Source organism: Melospiza georgiana, chromosome 5 (assembly GCF_028018845.1).
Source record: "Melospiza georgiana isolate bMelGeo1 chromosome 5, bMelGeo1.pri, whole genome shotgun sequence".
Classification (NCBI taxonomy): domain Eukaryota; kingdom Metazoa; phylum Chordata; class Aves; order Passeriformes; family Passerellidae; genus Melospiza; species Melospiza georgiana.
Window position 1 is genome coordinate 53,835,165 of NC_080434.1, and position 13,846 is coordinate 53,849,010.

Below are 13,846 nucleotides of genomic sequence, written 5' to 3' on the forward strand. Positions count from 1 at the left end.
CACTTTAGAAAGAGTTATAAAACCACAAGTTTCCAACAATGATGTAATTCGAAGTATTCTATATTTTTTTTCATGCAGAAGCTATTCTGAAATTAGGTGTTTAGGCACAACCTAAACCCAAGATTTAAGAATCTTTTAGGTGAAACACTGGAGCAGAGGAGGCACTGATGCTTATTTACACACTGTGCTTCTACACTAGATGTGCTGTAAGAAACATTATTTGCACTGTGCAGCCACTCCATTCAGTCAGCCAAGGACTGCCCACCCCAACGTGGCCACACCTCTTGAATTTATTCTGTATTTAATGGATATTATGCAAACACAAACATGACAACAAGTGTGAAAGCCAATTGATTTTGCACATGTGGGGCATTACTTAGCAACTCTTGTAGCTAACTGCAGGAAGTATGGAGGAAGCCAGGCATCCAGCGCTCTGGGATCAAGAGTTGACAGTGTTTGTCACATAACACAGAGTCTCCTCAGAATTACACTGATGTAATCAGCTAACTCTAAATTGATCTCAAATTAGAATAATTCAACACTAACAGCATGCATAAAGAAATCCTCTATATGCAGGACCTGATCAGCACCTTAACATCAAAGGTGTTTTCTCAGCAGCTATAGACAAAATCAAGACCCTTAAGACAGCTTTAACAGAGTAAAGTAACTGTTTGCATCATCGCATATACATAATTTGAAGATCCATCTATTTTCATTTTTTAAAGTTTTCTAGCCAAATAATTTCTTACAGAGGAAAAAGGTCAGGGTAAGGAGAGGTTAAATGAAGGGTGAACAACAGGATTTAGAGCAGTAGGACAGGGCAGTACCTTTCTAACAGACAGAGATTTAGCGGGACTAAAGGCCTGCTCTGTGAGATCGAGCCCTTCAATAGATTCCGTACAGTCTGAGAGGGGAGCATCCTGCAACAGTAAATTCAGTAAACAGAGCAAACCGAGCCCAGGCTGTACAACATCAACCAAAGCATTGTGGTGCTTGCTAAAAACATGCAGAGAAACAGTAACTGTAGATGAAATTGCATATGACAATGAATTGACATGCACACAGTATGACACCCAACAAGAATAATGCTGTGGTCATGATAAGACTTGCCAATCTTTAAAAAGTATTATCAGAAAATACTTATCTGGGGCAGTTGAAAGCACTTGGATATAAAAAGCTTTATTCAGCTATACAGTATAACTGTACAGCTCTCATTCTTACTTTACTTGGAGCTATGATTTATAGTTTTTTATATATCCAGATATACTGCTTTTAAGTGTCATTGATGTAATAGCTTTTTTCCCAAACTGCTCTTCAAATAAAATATTATGAAGCATGAAATCCCTTATTTAACACAAAGCACTACTGCCCCACAGTGAGCCTGGTGTGCCCAGTATTAATCCTTCAAGATACATCAACTCAGAAATCAAACAAACAAAAAGCTGTCACAAAGCCCAACTAGTTTTGAACAAGAATGTAACCCATATAAATAAGGCTTCTGAATTTCATGCATTACATTCAGCAAAAAAACCAAGAAGCATCCTCCACAGACATGCTTGGGCTACATGGCTGAAGCCTCTAGATTTCTGACCCTGAGCACTCTTGCAAAGACAATGGTGTTACCTCTAAGACTTACCTTATAAACAGTTACTTTCTGCCAATTAAAGAACAATTTCATAGTGATATATTAGGTGAAAGCAGGGGATATTACAGATTAAGTTAATAGTTTTAGGAATTGAACACTCTCACCTGTACAAGGCTTCTGTCCACAACTACCCCAGAAAGAACCTGTGACTGAGGGCCTGCTGTTTTAATATCCTGCAAATTTTGCTCTCGGATCTGTAAAGGAAAACAGCAGAATGAACAACAATCACATCAATAGAGAAAAGTTGATCACATTTTTGTGTTTGAAAAAAGGGTGAGTGAACCTGCCAATAGGCAACCACCAGTGCTAACTGCTGTGGCCACAGGGCTGTCAAATGAAGCTGAGCTTATAAACACCACTTGAACATAAATGTTCAGGTTCCTGCCTGTTTCCTCACATTTCTCAGAATTTAGTCTTTAAGTACCACAGAAGGTGTTGTCCTTTGCTTTTTAGTACTAGATGATAGCAAAACAGGTTAACAGACAACTCCAGTTTGGAAAAGTGAGGAGAAATAGAAATATTACCTCTGTACTTGTCTGTCTATTCTACCTGACAAGTCAGTTGCCATTAGTTACTGATATGGCACCACAATATCATCTTATGGAACTTACTGTAAAACACTGCACAACTTTCCATTTTTGCATCTAGTCAGGATAATATCCTCAAAAGGACATATAAATAATTTCTCTGTGGATAAACTGACACTCTGGAGTTCTCAAGAACACCCCTTTGCTGCATCCTAAATACCTCCCAGTTATTTCAATACAGAAGAGAGGGACAGAAATCAGATCTCTAAACCTAGGTAGTATCTGTTTAAATCAGATATCCTTCAGTGGTAAAGAATTCATAACAACTGACTCAAAACTTATTTCTGAAATATTCTGGTTCTTGTTCCAAGATAAATTAAGAAAAGCATGCATCTTAAAAGACCTCTACTTTATAACTAAGAATGACATTGACTTTATAAAAAATATATGCATTCAAATACACAAACAAGAAGCATTATTAATACTTGGTATCTCAGAAAGCACAAGGCTCCCCCATCTTTTTCACTTGTTTCTAGTTTACTAACCTTCTCATCATTGAGAAAGTAGAAAATTTGAAGACTTAGTCACTTCATTCAAGTTTTTAATAAAGCAATATTTGTGTTTGAAACACAAAGAAACTGCTTGGAAATTTCACTGTAATTCTCATTTCAGGTGGTTATTATTTTACAGTGCCAAGCATAAGTTCTGTCAGCCATATACAAATTATTTTAGATTCTGCTAGCATCCCTGCACACAGCCCTTCTTTGAAGAATACTAACTCTCATGTACCATGTGGCCATCAGTTAGAGGTATCAAAACAATCCAGAACAAGTTAAATATTAACAAGATACCAAGGCATATTTTATACTGTAAAAGAAAAAAAGTGAAAAAACCCCAATCAATTCAGTGCTTTCCTACAAGAAGATCTGAAATTCAAAACCAGGAAAATTAACTACAAGCTAATTTCAAAAATATTAACTTGCAGTTCCAAGGCAAAATAATAAAGTCTGTAACAATCACAGTGTATTATAATACAGTACATTGAAATATGGAAAGAGCTCTATAGACTACTTTGTCTAGGCCACAAAAGTTCAACTGGTATTTCCAAAACAGGAAAACAGGTCACTAATGTAAAACTATGATCTCAGGGTACAGAATTACTACTATCAACTCAGGACTGGTTGTTTCAGAAGTACCCAGCAACTAGTCTAAGAAAAATTAATCACAGAAAAAAGTCTTCATATGGTGAACAGAAATACCAACTTTTTCCAAGAGGAGTTCAGGACACTTAGGAATTGTTTCATTATTTAGTTATAAAGAAAAAGGTCAACACCAGAGCTGTGTTACTGAGCCCACAAAATGCCATTATAGCAAAGTAAGTTAGTTCATTACAAGTACACAACTTAATTGTAGTAATGACCAAAAAAAGTTCTTTTACTGCTATTACAAACCTTGTTCCTCATTTCTTGGACCTCCTTTGGATTGGTGTTCAATGGAACAAACAGATTAGGGACAGCAGAGGTGGCAGTTCTATGTCCATCCTCTTTAGTCCACTGTAACATCAAGAACAGTTGCAGAGTCAGAACTGTTGTAATGGCTACAGACACTCAGAGCAGCAAAGTCACATCACAGTTGATCATGCATCATACAGAGCAGAGAACTGAACCAATGATTGCATTCTTCTATTCATTCCTAGGACTAAGTTGCTTTCTTCTTCAGTAATATAAACTGTACCTTCAGATACATTTCCAGAGATCAGAACCATTCTATCAAGTCAGGTTAGTAACAACAACAACTAGAGAACCAGTTAACTTGCAAATAACTTCCACCAAAACAATGCCATTCCTATGTGCAGTTCAGGGATTATGAAGACTGAGGGGTTTTTAAGCTGGTTTTCTGTGCACTTGGCCACACTGACAGCTGCAGTGTTCTGTGTTTCTAAAAACCACCTACTTCTCAATTTATGAATAGATATATTAAGACAGGAGTAGGAAAATGCCAATATAGTTACTTATTTTTAAGGCCATTTTTAATAAGCAGTTTCTCAATGAGTTGATACTTGTTTAAAAAGGACACTATTCCTTACCCAAACAGAAGTACAGCAAGATCTAAGGCATGAGCTTTAAGACCCTGTTACTGCCATTTTCACTTTCTGCACTTGTTGTTTTTACAAAATAACACAAGAGAGACAGTGAGATCATTGATTCAATCCTCTGGTACCCAACAAACATCAAAGCAAACTTAAAGCATAAGATGACAGAAGTATGAAAAGCAATGTGATGTCACTATCCAGGTTTAGTGAATGATTCTGTACTGTGAAGCAGGAGTGGGCATCACCAAAGTTTTGCATTAAAATAAGCTACTTCAGCAAAATGATGTTACCAGAATTAGTTTCTGCACAAACAAAGAGCTGTACCAGCACAGCAACCTAAAGGAACAGTTTGGTGATGTCAAATATTTTATAACTCATAGCTCAGAAGGTTACAAAAATATCCCAAACACAAGCTTTAAGCGCTTCATGGGTTCTTCATAGATGGTTGCTTTATTTGATCTGTGCATTTAGTACGGAGTCCTGTTTAATTTGATGCACAACTAACTGCTTATCTTGATATATTTACTTTGTACAATGTCCTAAATTCCAATCATTATTGCATAGAAAATGCACCGAACAGTAAAGCAAACCTGTTTATTGAGCAAATGCTATGCATTTTTTCCTGAGTAACTTCAAGAAACAATAATATAGCCAGAAACTGTCAGACTTCAGAAAGCAACAGAATTTTAAAATGCTTTGCAACTGTAAAGTAAAAAATGGAATGAACATGGAGCTGTGAAATACTCACTGATGATTATCTTCTCAGATAAAAACTACTCCAGCTTTTTATTAAAGATAGTTTTTAGTCAAAACATATATATATATATATAAACAACCTCAATATAACAAACCACTTTTTCTTTAGGTTAATAGCAAGCATTAAAAAATTTAAATACACGAACCTTTTATACTGTATGAAATTATCTATTGCTTCAGTATATAATTAAACCAGTCTACTTTGTGATGAAGAATTTTGCTTCAGTCTTTCATTGATAATTTCAAATATGAAATACTATCTACTTTGTGAGCTGAGGGTGAAAAGCACAAACTGGTCCAAACATATACATAGCTTTAAGCTATGGTAAAACTATTTGATCAAGGTAAATCTGCATCACTACAGATCAATATAACAAAACTGTATCTCATCAAGGTAAATCTATAATCAGGGTTAAATGATAATTTAGCTTAGTTGATAGTACAAACAACAAATGTATTTATTAATTTCTTAAACCAAAAAGAACACCACAAAAATACCACAGAGAGAGCTCCTCTGTTTTTTCAGGACTTTCTACATGTTAACAATATGTATTTCAGCATACATACTGCCTGAGGAATCATTTTATAAAAGTATCGAAAATATAGAGAACCCTGAGTGTAGCAGACTTTTGTAGGGATAAATAAAAATTAAGGTGTTCTGGAAAAAATAATGTGGTGGGTTTTTCAAGACTACTAGTTTTATATTTTTAAGACTCACCTGTAACCATACTACTACTATACACAGTACCACTACCAAAGTACTACTGAGCTCCTGTGGCTGAGCTTGAGGTCAACCATTACAAAAGGCTGTATTCGTGCAAATCCCTGCCCTCAGATCAGTCACTCTGTATATGCCCAAGAAAATATCAAACCCACAGTTATACACCAACAGCTAACGATGTCCCTCTGAAAGCAGTTGATACTTCTGCTTTTCAATTAACATATCTTTCAGTGCAAAATTTAACTGTAAGCAGCATTGATAAACAAAAGAAAAGCACCGGTTGCAGAATCTATCGATTAGTGCCTGCTGATGGCCTGAGCTGCACTTTAGTCATGCCGCACCCAGCTGATACTTTAGGAAAGACTTTCCATTTATGGCCATCTACTTACATGCAACACTACATGCAGAAGGCAGCTGGTTGGGAACACACTCAGAGGCTTTGGGGTAGACAAAAATGTAGTAAACAGGACAGGAAAAGGAGCTGAGAAACTAGACAAGAAAAACTGCTTAAGTGGGGAAAAAGATTGAAATAGTTTGAAATCAATTCTACCCTCTCATAGAGAAGATTGCAAATACCTTGCAGATTAAGTTGGTATATGGTACAGAAGGTAGAAACTTGATTTTTTTCTTATATGTTTGTACAAAAGATTGAATTGTTAGTTTGATTTTGAACTGAAAAGCTTTCATGCAGAGAGAATTAGTAGCTCCCTAACATAGCTGTCCTTAATTAAACCATTGAAATGCAGAACCCATTTAATCAAAGCTATAATTCAATCTGTTTGGTCAATAGCTTGAAAAGACAGAAAAAAATTAAAAGCTCCAAAGTCTTAAGCAGTTTTAAGTATTAATAAGCAAGATCATTTTTACAGGTCACACCTAATCAAATACAAATGAGAGTGGTTAGTAAAACACATTTAATGTTTTTTAATATAAGAAAGAAGAAAATAATTAGGAAAGTTATCTTTTTCTTCCCAAAGCCTCTAAGTGCCAGCCACCCCAAGTTGCTCTACATCATCTAACTATGAACAGTAAGGTAGGCACAGACCAAGCAGTTGGTAATACAGCTTGGCACGCAGACACCGGACGAGAGAGACTGCAGCAAGGGTTTCACGTGATCGTGTGTAATGTTCGTCCACACCTTAGTCTTCGACTTGGGACTGCTGCCATTCTGCCCTTCTTCAGAAGCATCATCCCCTCGGCCAGAGTTCAGCCACCTTGTCTTCTCTCGCTGCTGTTTCTGAAAACTGTGTCTGAGGGGGGAGGAAATGCCTGATTCGCCATCACTAGTAAAGGAGTACCCTGTGACACTAGCTGGAATCTCAACATCGCTGTACTTTTTAGATTTCTCTCTCAGAGCAGGGCATCGATACGGGTAGCCGGTTCTGTAACCCTGGAGAAGGAGAGCAGCAGAATTAGTCTTCTATATCTCCAAGTTTTTCAATAGACAACTGAAATTTCACTGATACCCTTAACTGTGAAAACCAATCCGGAACACCACCTCTTCTTCACATGGCTGCTCACCTGTTATGGTGGGCACAGCCATGTCAAAGGGGATAATGCACGGAAATGAGGCTACATTAGCATCCTTTCCAATCTAAGTAACTTCTGAACCACTAATTTAAGACAGCCACCATTTCTGGTAGATCAAACATCAAAAATATTGTATTAAGCGTTTATGAAGAATTTCCAGTAGTCCTGCAAAAAGTCATTGAGGTGACTGAGAAGGTCATCAAGAGCAGTGCTATGCGTCAGCCTCTTCTCATAGTGGAGCAAAAAATTTACCACCTGTATTTTAATATGATAACACATTTTAAAAAATCCTTTTTATACCTTTTCTTAGGAAGGGAAAAAAAAAGTATATTAGTGCTTCCTGCTGTTTTGCATAGAATTTTCAAGTAATTGTTCAAGTCTCTGGAGTTGGATTTAAGTCCAAATGCAGAACCATGACTTTGCTTTGTACTACATTCCAGCTACTCATTTACACTTTTCTAAAAACTGTAATCAATGGTATCGACTGGTTCTCACAATTCTAAATAAAGGACATAAACATGATCTTTTTATCATACCCTATGATAGGGTAGATAAAAAGATCTCCACTGTGTTTTTACATCTAGAAATCAACATACAGTATACAAGCGAACACTTCAAGAATGCTACTTTAATGCCATTATTCATTCCTCTCCCTAACCTTATGTTGTTTCACTCTCCCACTTTCTCTGAACTGTATTTTGTTCCACCTTTAACCTCCCCTATTCACACTAGTCATGTCTGCCCATGCTTTCTTTCATGTTATGCTCAGCATTTAACATATGAGAAGGACATTTAACAGTTTCTTTAAGAAGTTTCCACTAGCAAAATATTTTCAAAATGGCTCAAAGGAAAACTGTGAATAGCTTAGTTCCCAAATCAAGCCAGCTGTAAAGAAACATCAGCCCCAACTATGCAGACTTAGCTTTCTATAGTTTTCATGCATTAAGCACTCCTTAGGTCTTACTTGGGTTCTGCTCCAACTTTTAATGATCAAAACAAATCTTGAGTAATTATATGTCACCTAATACCATTAACTACCCAATACAATATGTGGCTAATCATAATACTAAGGGTCTGTATTGTATGACTGAAAGCTCCTTTCTATTCCTACATTGCTACTGAGTACAATGCCATTTCTTTTACGATGCTGCTTTCTATGTGCAGTAAGAAACATAAAACTGGTATTTCCTAGAGAAACTGAAATCCAACTGGATCTACCAAAGGTACCAGTCAGATACAAGAAGTCTGCTGTGCCCAGCCACATCTTTCCTATTGAAGCTGGATAGTAAATGCTGGTGTCTGGTCATTCATTACAGATGGATTCCTACTGAAACTATTTTATCTGAAGGCTTTTACTTATTTAAAGCCTGTCTTTTAAACTCTTCTAAGTACTTTTAAACTCTTCTACTTCTAGTAGAATATTAGTCAAATTATGCTGGACCTCACACCTAATAATACATTAAAAGTTTTACACATTTTGGGAGAGGATGGAAAGAGGGGAAAATACAGATTGAGTGCAAGCACCACAGTACTCTGATTTGGAAGTGTCAAATCCCACAAGATCACCTCTGATCTCACCAATAACAAACAGATTATGAATAAGAGGTAAATCTGCTATCTGTACAATCTGTACAAAGAACACTTGATGATTTTCATGTTGTCCCCAAGTCCTTGGGAAAGAACAGGCTGCAGGCTGTATGAACTCTCCCAACTACATGCAGCTTTAAAAAATGCCTTTTACACATGATCATACAAAAATGAGACCAAAAGGCCTGCCTTACCAGATTATCCAGCATTCGCATTAGAGCTTCGAACTCCTGCTCACCAATCTGCCATTTGGGGTGGGACACAGTACCCTCACCTGCTGGAGACTCAGGGGAGCGAGACTTGGCTTTGTACTTGCCAGGATCAAGAAGCACTAAGTTGTCAGGGCCGCCTGCACTGGCCAGGGTACGGACCTGAAATACAATACAGTCATCTTCAAGTTTCTTGTGGGGAATGGGGTGAAAACGACCAAAAAACCCTCTAAAAACTTGGCATAAACCCAGAAGAAATCTGCTTCATTTTGCAACTAAATAAATGAATATGCTTGTATAAAAGTTGTCTTAAGTCTTTGAAAGTATCTGTTTTAATGGGCAGCAAATTGATGGCTTCAATAGAGTACTGGAATATTGTCAGTGAAACCAAAGTTTTGGGTGTCCCCCCACAATATAGTGACATCACACATTGTTGTGTTAGTTTAGATCCATGAGCTGAGGTCAATACAGCAAGCTGTATTACTGCATAACATATCAAAGTTCTTACTTGTATCTCACAGGCAAGCACTAGGTTATGGATATAGTAGAAAGCCTCCTCAACAGTCTCTCCAACTGATACTAAGCCATGGTTTCTGAGAATAAGGACCTAGAGAAACATTGAAAAAAAGTTAACAGCAGTATGGCAAGTATTTTCTTGCTCTTGATTAAAGAATATTTGCTATTGATTAAAGAACATACCTGTCACACAAATATACTGCCCCCCCTTTTTTTCTTTAATTCTAAATGTAAATACTGACCTTGCTTTTAGGCCCCAAATTTTTCTGAATAACCACCTTTTCTTCATCATCCACTAAAATACCATGGTAGTCATGATAAGCTACTTCCCCTAGAGAAAGTGCTTCAGGTGAAATTGGCAAGAGACCACATTTCATTGCAGAAACCTGAGAAATATTAAAACAACTGATTTAATTTCTAGCAACAGAAAATGTGAAAAAAATATAGTGATGAGAATTAAAATAAGAATATATTTTTATGTATTAATTGCATTTATCTCTACAGGTAGATACAGTGGTCTTATACTCCATCCTTAAAGCCTCTATTTTTGATAACTTTTGGACTAGATACAAAAGTCACATTGATCTTGGGTTTGTCTCAATGTGGCTGTTTTTATACAATAGCAACACCAATATAAAAAGACTCAGGAAAAAACCCTAAGAAACCATCAAACCCCAAAATGAACTGCATCCTTCATTCCTTCCACTCCACTCAGTTATTTCCCCCTCCTGCCTGCATGCCAAAAGGACAACTTTGGTGATACAGATAATTCTGCAGCACTGCAGATAAACTTTAAAAATATTTTTTAGAAGGTTACTCTGTAATTCACAATATTAGGAATTTGATCGTTTATTCTTAAAATGTTTGTATTAATCTGGTTAATCAATAATTTAAAAAATCATCAGAACATGAACACTGAAAGTCACTCTCTCAAAACATTCCAAAGAGGCAGAACTGACTTGTAATCACTTGCTCCAAACAGAAATACTGGGAAAGTTTCAAATATTTCAGAAAACCTTGACAAACTGTGCTTTACAAAACCAACAAAATATACTAAAGATTTTATGACTCCCTGTCAAAAGATCTGGTCTTTTGTGGGAAAGGACACACATATGTGACATACATATTTTCAGTGACATAAGTCAATTTACTGTCTGACCATTCAGGTAACAACCCAGTAAGGATGGGCACTGATTAAAGAGAACCATACTTGAAGACAGACTAAAAGGCTCTCTGCCCTCCAAACAGGAAGCAGATCTATGACTGAGGGAGCCATGTATTTTCCCTTTGAAGGGGTGGGGGAACAGGACAAGGACAAAGCTGGAAGCGAGCTTACCGCGGCTCCTGCGGGTGTGTGGATGTGGACAATGCATTTCACATCAGGCCGAGCTGCATAAATTGCTGAGTGCAACGTAAAGCCAGCTTGGTTTACTCCCAGGTTAGTGCTTCCACGATCAACCACATCTCCCTGAATATTGATTTTAACCTGGGAATGAAAAGAATTACTTTCATAATCAAGACTCAACAAAACCTGATTTAATTCAGCATCTACCACTGAGACTCCAAAACCAGTTATCATTTCTATCTGAAATGCCTAAAGTTTCTCTCAACAAACTGGACTCAACAGCCAGCAGCTTTAAAGGGCATGAGGTGATTCACTCTTTACAGGTAGATCAACTGGAGGACACCTGGTGGTGAACATGGGCAAACAAATCTCAGATAGCTCAGCAGTACCAAAACCAGCCATGTTCAATAACACTGTTCTACATATATTACACAAGAGTAAAATATTCTCTAGGACAGAATTTGAAGTGACATATATATTCATATATATATATATATATATTCACACACACACACACACACACATATATATATATATATATTTTACATCTATGAAAATTAACAATTGCTTACCAGACTAGATGCAGTGACTTCACTATAGAGGAGTCCAAAAGGTACAATAAGGAAATGCTCTTGCTCAGAGTTTACTCTGGCCTAAGGATAAAACAAGAGTAAGAGTTACTAAGATTTTATTAAGGCATACAAGAAGACCCCAAACCATTAAAGGTACTTTTACATCCTGATTATGGAATGGGCAAGAATGCCTGTAACAGACATTATGACTTTCATGTATGCTACAACAGATAATCACTACTAATTAACTAATGTTGAACAAAACCAGCTGGCAGTAATATGCCAGCATCTTTCAGATTGGTGGAATTTAGTAAACCCTTACATTCTGTTATAATGACAGCTTGCCCACTATGGATAAAATGAACAATACTGAGAGAAATGGCAAAAAAAGTTCATTTTTTCAGTTGAATGAGTTTACACTCCAACTATTTCTACCCCAGGACATAAGGTATAAAGTAAAAGGCTGTGAGAAAACACAAGAAGTGGCCCACTAACACATCTAAAGATCTAAAAGGTCTTGATGCTGAGAAGGGTTTTGTCACTGATGCTGGTTCCTGTGAGACATCTGTGAGCAGTACAGCTGCTTGCTTGCACACTTGCAAGTTTTCTACCAAGTATCCTTCACTTATGTTTTTTCTCTCTCATCTCATTCACACAATCAGGGGTTTATAATACAAAAATAATTTTAGCTTCAAAGCATTCACATCTTGGGATGTATCTCTTTAAAGTCTGTGCAATGAAAAGTACAGGACATCTAGGTAATTAAAGTGTCTTTTGATGGTGAACTAATAGGCTTCTTAAGTTTTACTGGACACATGAGACAACTCCCTACTTTGCTATGAGTCAACCCAGCATTTGGGTAGTTTGTGTTTTGGGGTTGGATTTTTTGTTTGGTTGTTGTTTGGGTTTTTTTAATTCAAAGATATTTATAAGTTTGGAATTTCCTGAGATGTAGCTACTTTAGGCTGTTTCTGCCTCATGGCTTCTACTACTTGCAACATTAAATACACATATACTTTGCTGTTCTACTGCAGGGAAAAAATTCTAATAAGTAGTTGTGCAGTCATGCAAAAACTTCTTGCACAGATCTGGTTTCCTTTACAACCAGCTGGGAACTTGCTACAGCATAAGAATCTTAAACTGAAGCAGTCAGTTGAAGTTAATCTGTACTTTTATGAATCACCAAAGTAGTCCTCCACTACAGAAGTGCAAATGATCAAGAAAAATCTCTTACTCATTTATGCAAGACAAAGAACAAGTATTATTCAAAATATCCCAAAAGCTAATAAGAAAGCTCATATTAAAGACAAACAAGCAGCAAGACTCACAAACTACTTTGCTTTGGGATTAGATCCAATTAACAGCTCATGCCCCCAAAGCAAACCAATACCTGGTGAATGATGTCTACCTTCTGTAAACCTGTAATCTCAAATTCTGCCTGACCCTGGAGACAGCCAAGTTTACTCTACATTATTGCACATGACATGAAAACCCTGGAGGTATCCAAGCATACTCAACATTATTATACTTGGCATGAAAGCTCTTGATGCTCTGTAATTCTGCTTCTGCATCAGGACTGCACCAGTCTGAGCAATTCCACATACAGTAGCTGTCAGTGATTGATAAGGATCCAAAAAAAGCAACGATAACTCCACCCAACTCCCTGATATGGCCAGATGGAAATTGTGAGGGTATGAGAGGATATCCCATTCTCCCCTAACAAACAGGCTTATGACCCCCACAGAAGGCTGTGTACCTTTTCTCTTACTTCACAAGTGCAGTGGCACAAGCTTTTAACTTGAATGCAATCACCCAGTAATTACAGCACCCACTGACAAAAAAGTGAAAACCTGGAGTCAAACACCAGCACTGCAGGAAGTGGTAGCATTCATCACATTCCAAAGGGGTGTCTTAGTACTACTTAATAAACATAACAACCTTGTTCTGCATCAGCTTCTGAAGATAATTTATGTCTTTCAGTCATTCTTCAGAATGCTGTTCTCACTGGAGGAGCTTGTAAAAGACAACTATGACTTGGGACTGCTGCTGACAAGCCAAGAGCTTTCCAGTACCTCTCATTCAGAAGTGACTAAAACACTTTCAGAATCTCATTTTCCAAGTGTTTTGATTGTCTTCCACCTCAACTGGTACCTCCTCTACTGATATCTTCCTTGTATTCCTCCCCAAAGAAAGCAAACTTGAGGCATTCCACCCCAATTACCTACCCTTGCCTCAACCCCTTCCCTCGACACGCTGCTTGCTCTTCAATACATTTATCTTTTATCTAAATGTACAAACACTCCCAGGGCTGAACTTTACACTAGAAAGCCATCTCCAAACCTGTTT

The 13,846-nt window shown here is 37.2% G+C and overlaps 1 protein-coding gene across 10 annotated transcripts in view; it reads right to left on the reverse strand.

Annotated features, from left to right (window-relative positions):
• Positions 1–13,846, reverse strand: part of ADD1 (adducin 1) — a 65,474-nt gene that overhangs the window by 13,778 nt on the left and 37,850 nt on the right. For 4 of the 10 annotated variants that reach the window (XM_058023800.1, XM_058023801.1, XM_058023805.1 and 1 more), the window contains exons 5-13: positions 11,501–11,581; positions 10,920–11,069; positions 9,826–9,969; positions 9,576–9,674; positions 9,053–9,229; positions 6,787–7,131; positions 3,624–3,725; positions 1,750–1,839; positions 828–920 (exon numbers count right to left, since the gene is read on the reverse strand). In XM_058023800.1, the coding sequence (XP_057879783.1) occupies positions 828–920; positions 1,750–1,839; positions 3,624–3,725; positions 6,787–7,131; positions 9,053–9,229; positions 9,576–9,674; positions 9,826–9,969; positions 10,920–11,069; positions 11,501–11,581 (1,281 nt within the window). The remainder of the gene's footprint in view (positions 1–827; positions 921–1,749; positions 1,840–3,623; positions 3,726–6,786; positions 7,132–9,052; positions 9,230–9,575; positions 9,675–9,825; positions 9,970–10,919; positions 11,070–11,500; positions 11,582–13,846) is intronic. The other 6 variants (XM_058023803.1, XM_058023809.1, XM_058023804.1 and 3 more) reach the window with 3 other exon arrangements.